Genomic DNA, 12,666 nt, shown 5'->3' on the forward strand with positions numbered 1-12,666 from the left:
TTTTGTTGATGATTTCTTTCACTATGTAAAAGCTTTTTAGTTCGACGTAATCCCATTTATTTATTTTTGCTTCTGTTTCCCTTACTCAAGGAGACATATGCAAAAAAATGTTGCTAAGATCAGTTTCAAAGAGTGTACTACCTATAGTTTTCTCTAGAAGTTTTCTGGTTTCAGGTCTTACATTTAAATCTTTAATCCATTTTGAATTTTTTTTAATATGGTGTGAGAAAGTAGTCTAGATTGATTCTTTTGCATGTACCTATCCAGTTTTCCCAACACCATTTATTGAAGAGGCTATCTTTTCCCTTTTGTATATTCTTGCTTCTTTTGTTGTAGATTAATTGAACATGTAAGCATGGGTTTATTTCTGGGCTCTCTATTCTGTTTCATTGATCTATGTGTCTGTTTTTAATGCCAGTACCATTCTGTTTTGATTACTATAGCTTTGTAGTATAATTTGAAATCAGGAAGTGTGATACCTCCAACTTTGTTCATCTTTCTCAAGATTGTTTTGGCTGTTCAGGGTCTTTTGTATTTTTATACAAATTTTAGAATTATTTGTTCTAGTTCTGTGAAATATGCCAATGGTATTTTGATAGGGATTACATTGAATCTCCAGATTGCCTTGGGTAGTGTGGTCATTTTAAACGATATTACTTCTTCCAGTCTATGAACACAGAATTTCTTTCCATTTATTTTTGTCATCTTCATTTTCTTTCATCGATATCTTACACTTTTCAGAGTACAACTTGTTTACCTTCTTGGTAAGATTTATTTGTAGGTATTTTGTTCTTTTTGATGCAACTGTAAATGAGACTGTTTTCTTAATTTTTTCTTTCTGATTGTTTGTTATTAGTGTATAAAAATGCCACAGACTTCTGTGTATTAATTTTGTATCCTGCAACTTTTCTGAATTCACTTATTAGTTCTAATAGTATTTTTGGTAGCATCTTGAGGACTTTCTATATATAGTATCATGTCATCTGCAGTGAGTTTTACTTCTTCCTTTCCAGTTTAGATTCCTTTTATTTCTTTTACTTGTCTGATTGCTGTGGCTAAATACAAGTGGCAAGAGTTGGCTTCCTTTTCTTTTTCTTTTATTTATTTGTTATTTTTTAATTGAAATATAGTTGATTTACAATATTATGTTAGTTCCAGGTTTATAACATAGTGATTCAGTATTTATATAGATTATACTCCATTTAAAGTTATTACAAAATAATAGCTATATGTCCGTGTGCTGTACAATATAGCCTTGTTGCTTATTTATTTTATACATAGAAGTTTGTATCTCTTAAACCCCTGTCCTTATTTTCCCCTCCCCCACCCCTCTCTCCACTGGTAACCACTAGCTTGTTCTCTGTATTTGTTTTATTCATTTGCTTATTTTATTTTTTTTTTGATTCCACATATAAGTGATAACATACAGTGTTTGTATTTCTTTGTCTGACTTATTTCACTAAGCATTATACCTCTTAGATCCATCCACATTGTTACAATTGGCAGAATTCATTCTTTTACTATGGCTGAGTAATATTCCATTGTGTGTGTGTGTGTGTGTATTACATCTTCTTTATCTATTCATCTGTTGATGGACACTTAGGTTGCTTCCATATCATGGCTATTGTAAATAATACTGCTGTGAACATTGGGGTGATGTGTCTTTTCAATTATTGTTTTCATTTTCTTCAGATGTATACCTGGGAGGGGAACTGCTGGATCGTATGATAGTTCTATATTTAGTTTTTTGAGGAACCTCCATACTGTCTTCTGTAGTGACTTCCAATTTACATTCCCAACAACAGTGTACAGGGTTTCCTTTTCTCCACATCCTTGTCAACATTTGTTATTTATAGACTTTTTGATGATAGCCATTCTCACAGATGTGAGGTAATATCTTTGGCTTTGATTTGCATTTCTCTGATGGTTAGAAATGTTGAGCAACTTTTCATGTGCCTATTAGCCATCTGTATATCTTCCTTGGAAAAATATCTATTCTAGTTTCTGCCCATTTTTCAATTGGGTTATTTGGTTTTTTGATATTGAATTTTATGAGCTGTTTATATATTTTGGATGTTAACCCCTTATTGGTCATATGATTTGCAAATATTTTCTCCCATTCAGTAGGTTGTCTTTTCATTTTGTGGATGGTGTCTTTTGCTGTGCAAAAGCTTTTAAGTTTAATTAGGTCCCATTTGTTTATTTTTTATTTTGTTTCTTTTGCCTTAGGAGACTGATGTGAAAACATAACACCATGATTTTTGTCACAGAGTGTTCTGCCTATAGTGTTCTTCTAGGAGTTTTATGAGTTAATTTTTGCATATGGTGTGAGAAACTGTTCTAATTTTATTCTTTTACATGTAGCTGGTCAGTTTTCCCAGCACCCCTTATTGAGGAGACTGTCTTTTCCTTTGTATATTCTTGCCTCCTTTGCCATAGATTAATTGACCATAGGTTCATGAGTTTATTCCTGGGCTTTCTGTTCTACTTAACTGATCTCTGTGTCTGTTTTTGTGCCAGTACCATACTGTTGTGATTTTACTGTAGCTTTGTAGTATCAGCTGAACTCAGGGAGTGTGATACCTGCAGTTTGTTCTTTTTTTCTTAAGATTGCTTTAGCTATTCAGGGTCTTTTATTCTGTGAAAAATATCATGGTTATTTTAATATGGGTTGCATTAAACTTGTAGATTGATTTGAGTAATATGGACATTTTAACCGTGTTATTTCTTCCAATCCATGAACACAGGATATCTCTCCATTTCTTTGTATCATCAGTTCCCTTCATTAGTGTCTTATAGTTTTCAGAGTATAGGTCTTTCACATGATTAGTTAAGTTTATTTCTAGGTGTTTTCTTCTTTTTGATGCAATTTTATATGGGATTTGATTTCTTGCCTTTTCTGATAATTTATTATTAATGTATAGAAAAACAATAGATTTCTGTATATTAATCTTTTATCCTGCAACTTTACTGAATTCATTTATTTGTTATAGTAGTTTTTTGTAGCATCTTTAGGATTTGATATGTATAGTATCATGTCATCTGCAAACAGTGACAGTTTTACTTCTTTTTAATTTGCAGTCTTTTTTTGTCTTTTTCTTCTCTGCTGTCGCTAAACACAGATGGTGAGAGTGGGCATCCTTTTTATTCCTGATCTTAGAGGAAATGCTTTCAGCTTTTCACTGTTGAGTATAATGTTGGCTGTGAGTTTTTCATGTATGGCTGTATTATATTGGTGTATGTTCTCTGTATACCCATTTTGTTGAGTTTTTGTTATAAATGGGTCTTGAATTTTGTCTAAAGCTTTTTCTTCATTTATGGAGATGATCATATGATTTATACTCTTCAGTTTTTTTATGTGGTGTATCGTGTTGCATCAAATACAATTTTTTGTTTCCTCACTTTCAGTGTATATGTCTTTAGATCTGAAGTGAATCTCTTGGAAGCAGCATATGTATCATTCTTGTTTTTTTTTTACCAAATTAGTTGCTCTGTGTCTTTGTTGCTATTTTGTTAATTGTATTCCTGTTGTTTTTATAGTTCTTCTTCATTCCTTTCTTCTCCTTTTGCTCTCTTTCCTTGTGATTTGATGACTGTCTTTAGTGTTACATTTGGATTTCTTTTTCTTTTTTGTGTATCTATTACTGGTTTTTGATTTTTTTAGTTACCATGATGTTCATATGTAGCAACATACATATTTGCATATATATATATATAATCTTTATTTTAAATTAATGATCTGTTAAGTTTATACTCATTCTAACCACACTACATTTTACTGCCCTTCCCCCAACATTTAATGTTTTTGTTGTCATATTTTACATCTTTCTGTTTTGTGTATCCCTTAACTACTTATTGCAGGCATGGATAATTTTTTTACTTTTATCTCTTAACCTTCCTATTAGCTTTGTAAGTGGTTGATCTACTACCTTTAATGTATGTTTGCCTTTCCCAGTGAGACTTTTCTTTCCATAATTTTCTTACTTCTAGTTATGGCCTTTTCTTTTCTCCTTAGAGAAATCTTTTTATCATTTCTTGTAAAGCCAGTTTAGTGCTGAACTCTTTCAGCTTTTGCTTATCTTTAAAATGCTTTAACTCTCCTTCAGACCTGAATGATGACATCGCCAAGTAGAGTATTGTTGGTTGTAGGTTTTTCTTTTCATCACTTTAAAGATATCATGCCATTCCCTTCTGGCCTGCAATTTCTGCTGAAAAGTCAGCTGATAGCCTTATGGGAGTTACCTTATATGTAACTAGTTGCTTTTCTCTTGCTGCTCTTAAGATTCTTTCTTCGTCTTTAATTTTTGCAATTTTAATTATAATGTGTCATGGTGTAGACACATTGGGTTCATCTTGTTTGGAAGTCTCCGTAGCTTCCTATACCTATATCTGTTTCCTTCTTAAGGTTAGGGAAATTTTCAGCCATAATTTCATTGAATACATTTTCTACCCCTTTTTCTTTCTCTGCTCCTTCTGGGACCCCTATAATGTGAATATTAGTATGCTTGATGTTGTCTCAGAGGTATTTCTCAATCTGTCCTCATTTTTAAAACCCTTTTTTTTGTTGTTGTTCAGCTTGAGTGATTTCCACTACTCTGTCTTCCAGATCTTCCAGATCTCTGATCAGTTCCTCTGTATCAGTTCCTCTGAATCAATCTACTGTTGATTTGTTCTAGTATATATTTTTCTTTTAGTTCTTGTATTCTTTAGTTCTCTTTGGTTCTTCTTTGTATTTTCTAACTCTTTTTTGAAATTGTCAATGTGTTCATTCCTTTTTCTCCCAAGTTCAGTTAACATATTTATGATCATTATCTTGAATTCTTTATTGGGTCAATTGCTTATCTTTGTTTAGTTGCTTTTCTTTTTTTTTCCTGAGGTTATGTCTTGTTCCTTCACTTGGAACATTTCCTTCATCTCCTCATTTTACCCAATTCTGTGTTTTTTCACTCGGTGTTAAGTATGTCAGTTACTTCTCCCCATCTTCAGAAGTAGCCTTATATAAGAGACATCCTTTGGGGCCTGGCAGCATGCACCCCTTTGGTCACCAGAGCCCTATTCCTGGGGGTGCCCCCTATATGGGCTGCATGTACCCTTCTGTTGCAGTAGGGTCAACTTCCATTGGGGAGCTGGTATGTGGGGCTGAACCCCAGCTTAGTTGGCTGTGGTGCCTCTTGGCACAACTTGCAGGCCTGCTGGAGTGCAGGGTAGGCTTTTCTCGTGGTTGTCTGTTTCAACCTATGGGATGTGGGGCTGCTGGTCGGTGGGGTAGGCTTCTCAAGTGGTTCATTGCATGCCTAGCAGGGCTCAGGGCTGATGCCAGCTTGCTGGAGGACGGGCCTGGTCCTTGGCACTAATAAGCTAGAGGGAGGATTCTGAAATGGTGCTTGCCAGTGCTGGTGTTATTGAGGTAGAATGAGCTGCCAAAAATGGCTGCTGCCAGCTTTTCTGTCCCCAGGGGGAGTCCCAGTTGCTTCCTGCCTGTCTCGGAGGCTCTCCAAGAGCAGCAAGTGGGTCTGAAACAGGCTCCTTTCAAACTAGTGCCTCTGTGCTAGGACTCAGAGCATGTGAGATTTTGCAGACAACCTTTAAGAATGGAGTCCCTATTTCCTATTGCCCTTGGGATCTCTCCCATATGCAAACCTTGCAGGCCTTCAAAGCCAGACATTCTGGGAGCTCATCTTCATGGTGCAGGTCCCCTGCCTGGGAGCCCAGTGTGGGGTTCACACTCCTTGCTTCTTGTGGAGGACCTCTATAATTGTAATATTCCTCTGGTTTGTGGGTTGCTGACCTGGGGGTGTAGGTCCTGACTAAAGTGCATCTCCAGCGCTGTTGCCTGTCTCATTGTGGTTCCTTCTTTATGTCTTTAGTTGTGGAGTATCTTTTCTGCTGGTCTTCAGGTTGTTCTTACAGATAGTTGCTCTGTAATTAGTTGAAATTTTGTTGTGCCTGTGGGAGGAGGTGAGCTCAGGGTCTTCCTAGTCCAACGTCTTGGCCACCTCTTCAGTGCTTATTCCTGATACTGTTTTTAATTGTGAATATTTTGGGGATTTAACTGTAAATTTAAGTAGATAGCCATATCCACACACACTCCTAGTTTCTCCTCTTACAGTGAAGTTTTAAAAATTTGCATAATTTTGTAAAGCAATTAATAAATAAATTTATTAATTCATTAATTCTCTTACATAAAATTTTTCTAGCTAAAACCTAGCAAAAAATTATAGAAAATAGGATCAAGGCTCGTCGAAGAATATTTATGGTTCTTATAAACACCTTTTCCTCTCTACATATATACTAATTGACCTTTTTTGTTTTTAGACAGTTTGTGTAAAATGAAAAAATAGTACCAGCTTGTAGGTAATACATGTATGTAAATAAATAGAACTTAACCAGTGCTGTAAAGCCATACAGAGGTTATTTCTCTTTTCCCAGCCAATGAGGGAAGGAAGACCTGATTAATAGGCATCAGTTTAACTTTCGTATCATTACCAGGTCATGTATTTCTTTTATTCTTGCAAAATTTGTGCTGTTTCAAGGGCTTTGAAGGCATATAGCTTTCTCAGGTGAAGGATAAAGTGTCATTCATTCTACCCTTTGGTAAGCTTAATCTTTGAGGTATAGCAGTCAAAATTGAGACTTATGCAATAAGTTTCTGGTTATTGAAAGATATCTTCATGGATTTTAAATTTTTAAATAGTGAATGTCTTTAAAATATTAAACTATAATATATTACTTATGAGCAGGTTTATTTTATTAACTGTTAGCCATGTTAACCTATGAGGGGCTCATCTTTCAGAACTGAGAATAGCAATAACATTTCACCTTTGCATCTTTTTTCCCATAGGTTTATTTATGTTTACCCAACTTACGATCTCTTACTGAAGGGCACTGCTTGATAGTCCCTTTGCAGCACTATAGAGCAGCTACCTTATTGGATGAAGACATCTGGGAGGAAATTCAGGTCAGCATGATAATGCTCACGACCATTGTAATGATCAAGAGCAGTTTTTACACACTATTGTGATAAATTCTAACAAGTTTTATGCCTTCATTCAATGATTTTACTTTCTGAATTTAAACAAGTATACATTTCCATAGTTCTGTATAACTGTGGGTCATGATGTTTTCACCACTCACTACCTTTTTACTTTATTGAAAGCTTTAAATAAAAATTTTTATTGAGGTATAATTGTCATATAATATATTAGTTCCAGGTATACAACTGAAAGCTTTTGTCTACTAAATAAACTATGATCAAATAATAATTATTTTTACTTTAAAAGAAATCAATGTAAGATTTCTAATATTTGCTTTCGTGGAACATGAAATAATCATTCTTACCACAGTAAGCTAATAAATTACAGCCAAAGGAAAGATGTTTTCAGATAATAAAAAATAATTTTTGGAACTTAGTGGTTTACATTTAGCAATTGTCATATTTTCCTATAATGGCATTGACCTTTTCTGCTGCTATGTTTTGTCGTGATTTTGTTACCAGCTTTAATTTCCATACTTTTCCCTTATAGCCTTTTGGATTCAGGGATTGTGTGTGTGTGTGTGTGAATGAATGTCTGTGTCTGTGTCTGATTCTTCAAGAAATTGAAAGGCACAACGTGGGTGAAATTACTGCTGAATTGCAAGACCTTATAATGACCAAAATAGAGAGAGAGAGAGAGAAAGGGAGGGAGGGAGGGAGGGAGGGAGGAAGGAAGGAAGGAAGGAAGGGAGAAAAAGAGAGAGAGAGAGAGGAAGGAAGGAAGGGAGGCAGGTCCTGTTTTTCTGATGACTGACAAGTGAATAGGGTGAATAGGGGTTATAGGAACCCCTAGTTAGAAAACACGAAAATTTTAAGACTTCTAAAGAGACTAATACTAGTGTTTGTATCATGCTGATAAAGATACCAAGAGAGGAGATATTTTGACTGTATTTCATGAAATTCCGTCTTTTAACTCCCTGAAATCTTTTAGTTTATTCTGTGAAAGTTAAAGGGCAGACTGTTTTAATGCATCTATGGCCCAGCAAGGGTAAAAGTGTGGATAAGTGTATTTGATGTGAAAAAAATTTTTCCTTTTCTAATAGTGGATTCCAGTGCAGTAAATAATTTAAAGTGGAAAGTGTGGCAGATTTGGTTTTGAGAATTATTTGGGGACTTTTCTGGAATGCTTTCTAAAAATGTATACATGCAAAACTGATTTAACTTAGAGCAAAAATAAAGTGCCAAAAAGATTTTAAGTTATACAGGAATCTAGTATGTATGTTATATGTTTTTGTAAGAAATTAAGTTACTTGGGCTTCCCTGGTGGCGCAGTGGTTGGGAGTCCGCCTGCTGATGCGGGGGCGCGGGTTTGTGCCCCGGTCCGGGAGGATCCCACGTGCCGTGCAGCGGCTGGGCCCGTGAGCCATGGCCGCTGGGCCTGCGCGTCCGGAGCCTGTGCTCCGCGGCGGAAGAGGCCCGCGTACCGCCAAAAAAAAAGAAGAAATTAAGTTACTTGATGAAAAACACCGAGTTGGATAAAGAAGAAATTTATTCAGTTCAGTAGATACTGAGTGCCTGAGTGTATGATAATGCAGGTGTTGTGAGAAATGCAGAGATAAAATCACTCATTAATTCTGCCCAAAGGTGTGGTATATACTAGTATAGGTTACATTATGGTTTAGCAGATTTTGTAAGCCAGATGCATTATAGAAAATTGAGTGAGAGAGGAAAAGCCAAAATGTTTTATGTAAATAATGGCATTATAGCTCTCTTTTGTGATAGAAAGAAGTTGTTAGAAGGTGTAAATTACTCTATGATAGTGAATGAAGAAAATATCTGAATTCTAGCTTATTTAAAGAAATGTACTTTTTTTGATTTTTGTTTTTACTTTCAAATATGTACAAAAACTCAAATTAATTATGCCCTGGTTAATACCCTTATGGTCATTCACCTCTTTTAGAGAATATATGTTAAAAATGACTTGACTTAGCAAAAAATTATGTTTGCAAATTCAGGGACCACTTCCTTCAAGTAATTTTTATCACCATCCTCTAGTAACATTTAAATTTAATTTTAGACCTTGTATTTAGTAGAATATACAAAGATAGTCAGCAGAGCATGTGGGAATAATCACAGATTTCTAATGATAATATCTAAATTTTTAGTTTTACTAAATATATAGTGAAATTTGTTCCCCTTTAAGTTTATTCTTATCAGTTTGACAAATGAACTTGAACATACGTTATAGTCAGATACTGTAGGTCCATTTTTTAAATATCTCAAATTAGCGGTATGGTGGTGGGGTCGTTGATGCTTATCTACAGTGGGCTTCACTGTGGGGCCATTTCGGTGGAAAACTTGCAGTGTTAGTACCATTGGGTCTTTTTCTTGGGGCTAGTCAGACTCTCCAGAAAACACTCTTTCAGTCTCTTGCCTAGAGCATCTATGTCTGCTTTCCAGTGTTCTGGGAGCTGAGTTGGGAAAGAACGCTGGTGTGGCAGAATGTCAAACATTTAAGAACACTAAGTAACATTTTTTATGATGCCCCTGTTTTCAGACTGTATACTCTCAACTGTGTCTGGTTTTCCTAGCCCAGCAACTTTGTTGTTTGCCTTCTCCAGAAGTTTATCCTATAGTGTTCTGCTGGTGTGGAGGAGGGGATCTGGTGTGTTAGTTATTTTTTTTCAAAAGACTTTCATCTGTGCCATCTGTTTTTTATTACAACTTCACCTCTAATTCCATAATTCCTTGGTGCTGCCAATTCCTGAGCCCTTTGAGGATTCTGCAGTGTAGCATGGGTTTCTTCTTTACCATCCCTGCTAAACTGCCTCCTCCTATATCACTCAACTGTGAACCAGCTTTCTAGTGTTTAAGTCAGATAATATGGGGTGATCTGATTTTTACCATATTTTCTTTGTTCTAATAGCTTTATGCTGTTTTGAAAATTATCTTAATGTCATTTTTGAGGGGTCACTTCATGAAGGTTGTAGAATTAAATGTGTATGTTCTGTACTATCGCATAACATTTATCTTTGGATAATCCTATCTTTAGACATGTTCTATTTAGAAAATTTGAATAAATTATAGTATTAATATTATATCATCAGCCCTAAATAGCTTTGGTATCTTTAATGAAAATACTTTAATATTTATTTTAAATTCCTTTACGTGCGTTTATCTGAGTTTTTTGTAATGTGGTTTGTAATGTGTAAGAATCGTAACACTCTAGTATAGATTACTTAAATATATTGTAAGGAATATAAGTCCAGATGTGTTAACTAAATGAGGAATTGCAATTAGGTGAGTAATCATAGTTTAGAAACGTGGAAAATAGTGATTACCTGAAGGATGAAGTGTTTTCTACTAGTAACACGGGAATTTTATTTTGCCCCTGTAACATGAGATCTCTACATCTCTGTGAAGCATAAAATAGTTTTGGTATCTTATGATAATGAACTAAAACACTTTCTTCATTGTTTAGTTTTCGTATAAATTTTAAAGAATGCATATTATTTAACTATGTATAGTGTATTTGTTGTATTGAACTTGGGGAAATCCTGCTTTAATGGAGCTGATAACCTCAAATTATACCATTAAACTCATATTTTTAAATCAAAGTATTATATATATATATATATATATATATATGAAGTACTTAAAAGTGTGTATGTGTCCTCCTTGAGGCTATAAGTATGATGTTTATATATTTTATAATATTGAACTATTCTTGTATCACTACTAATTTAGTACTTTTGAGTTTTCATTTATAATCCATGATATCTTAAGTCTGTCTTCTTCGCTATTATCCAGATAGACTCTAGAACAGTCATCCAACAGTTAAACCTAAATGTGATTTTATCTCTTCCTTTTCTTATTTTAGTTTACTGGAACTGTTTCCAATATATACATAATACTGAGCAGAGTGAGTTTCAGTTAAAAAAAATATGTTGCTTAACTATGTGAAATTATGTGGTAGATTTAGAAAGTAAAGTAACTATAAGGTAACATTGTAGAGTTTAAACATTGTTTACTATTTTTTTTATTTAAAAAAATGCTGAGCTTATATATATAGCTGTGGTTAGAAATGTAGAGCGAATCCTGTATCTGTTGCTTACTAGGTACCTTTTTACTTTACCTCAAATTATAATTATTCGATTCTTTTTCCTACTTGTTCTTATTTTATAAAATGAGTGGAAAATAGAATAGTGATGAGTGATCAATAATAAGTGATCAGAGGAGACCTGGTTGGAACCCAGAACTCCCAACCCCTACCCAGCAGTAATTTGTAGGCTTTCTTATTTTTGGGTGTCAACAGAGGCTTGAATGGAAAACCTGAACTTCTATCTCCACATGGCAGTAACTAGGCAGGGTCTCAACAACAAACTGGTTGAATCTCTAGGGAATTATGCTGAGTGAAAATTTGCAAGTGAAGGATCAGAAGACATATGAAGGGAACCAGCAAATGAAGTTACTTTGAGGATAGAAAAACAATTGGAAGTGAATTCTGCATGTCTGTTACTGAATTTAAGGATGCCTACCTGCTCAGAGTACCTTTTTTGGTTTTTGGATGTTTTCCTATGATTTTACTGTCAGTTCTATATATTTTACCACCTAAATTTGATTTTTATCTCTTCCTTTTCTTATTTTAGTTTACTGGCACTGTTTCCAATATATACATAATACTGAGCAGAGTGCATTTCAGTTATAAAAAACACATTGCTTAACTATGTGAAATTATGTGGTAGATTTAGAAAGTAAAGTAACTATAAGGTAACATTGTAGAGTTCAAACATTGTTTACTATTTTTTTAATTTTAAAAGAATTTATTATACTTTTTATTGTTCTCATATTTTGAATCTCCTCTCAGTGTGTTATTTACCTAGCCATTTCCTCTCTTCAGATGTTTAGAAAATCATTGGTAAAGATGTTTGAAGATAAAGGATTGGACTGTATCTTTTTAGAAACGAATATGAGCATGAAGAAACAGTATCATATGGTTTATGAATGCATTCCTCTCCCAAAGGAAGTGGGTGATATGGCTCCCATCTATTTTAAGGTATTTATGGATAGTCTTTACAGGCATACTTATTTTTTGCTGTATTATGGTTTTATGAATAGTTATCTTTATTCTGATATTTTTTCTCCTATGTACTTATGAAATTTTATATCATATAAAGAAATGAAGTAAAGCACAAAAATTCTGCTATATAAATTTCTGTAGAAGAAATTTGAGATTTTGACCTTTAAAAAGCATGCTTACTTATAAGTATGAATATACTATCAAATGGTAATTTATAATTTTAATTTTTCATTTCTCAAATGAAAAATCAAGTTCTACCTTGAAATACTTTCAAGTCAAAATTGTAGTCATGACTCTAGAAATTTATAATTTATAATTTATAATGTAAATTCCTTAGGGCCAAACATAGTTACATGCAAACAGTACAAATTACAATTGCTAAAAAAAAAAATTACAATTGCAGAGACAAGTTATTGCTGCAAGTTTTAGTATTTAATACCTCATCATGCTCTTTGAAAAAGAAATTAAAATCTAACCTTGACATACATCTTTGGACATTGTAATAAATGATTAGAGTTCTTAAGCAATTGTGTCATTATAATGTTCAAGCAGGTTTAACTAAATAGCGTTTGTTTGATACTGGCCTGAGTGCAGTGTAATTTATAGACTAATA

At 34.0% G+C, this 12,666-nt stretch overlaps 1 protein-coding gene across 2 annotated transcripts in view; it reads left to right on the forward strand.

Annotated features, from left to right (window-relative positions):
- The window catches only part of CWF19L2 (CWF19 like cell cycle control factor 2), a 199,854-nt gene that overhangs the window by 161,425 nt on the left and 25,763 nt on the right, over positions 1-12,666 (forward strand). For both annotated transcript variants that reach the window (XR_016393904.1, XM_022560508.2), the window contains exons 14-15: positions 6,842-6,958; positions 11,874-12,029. Coding sequence is in view for 1 of the 2 variants with exons in the window: in XM_022560508.2 (XP_022416216.2) it covers positions 6,842-6,958; positions 11,874-12,029 (273 nt within the window). In the remaining variant the exon portion in view is untranslated. The remainder of the gene's footprint in view (positions 1-6,841; positions 6,959-11,873; positions 12,030-12,666) is intronic.

The sequence above is a fragment of the Delphinapterus leucas genome, chromosome 7 (assembly GCF_059928025.1).
Source record: "Delphinapterus leucas isolate spDelLeu-1000000601 "Yukka" chromosome 7, BTC_Dleu_Yukka2, whole genome shotgun sequence".
NCBI lineage: Eukaryota > Metazoa > Chordata > Mammalia > Artiodactyla > Monodontidae > Delphinapterus > Delphinapterus leucas.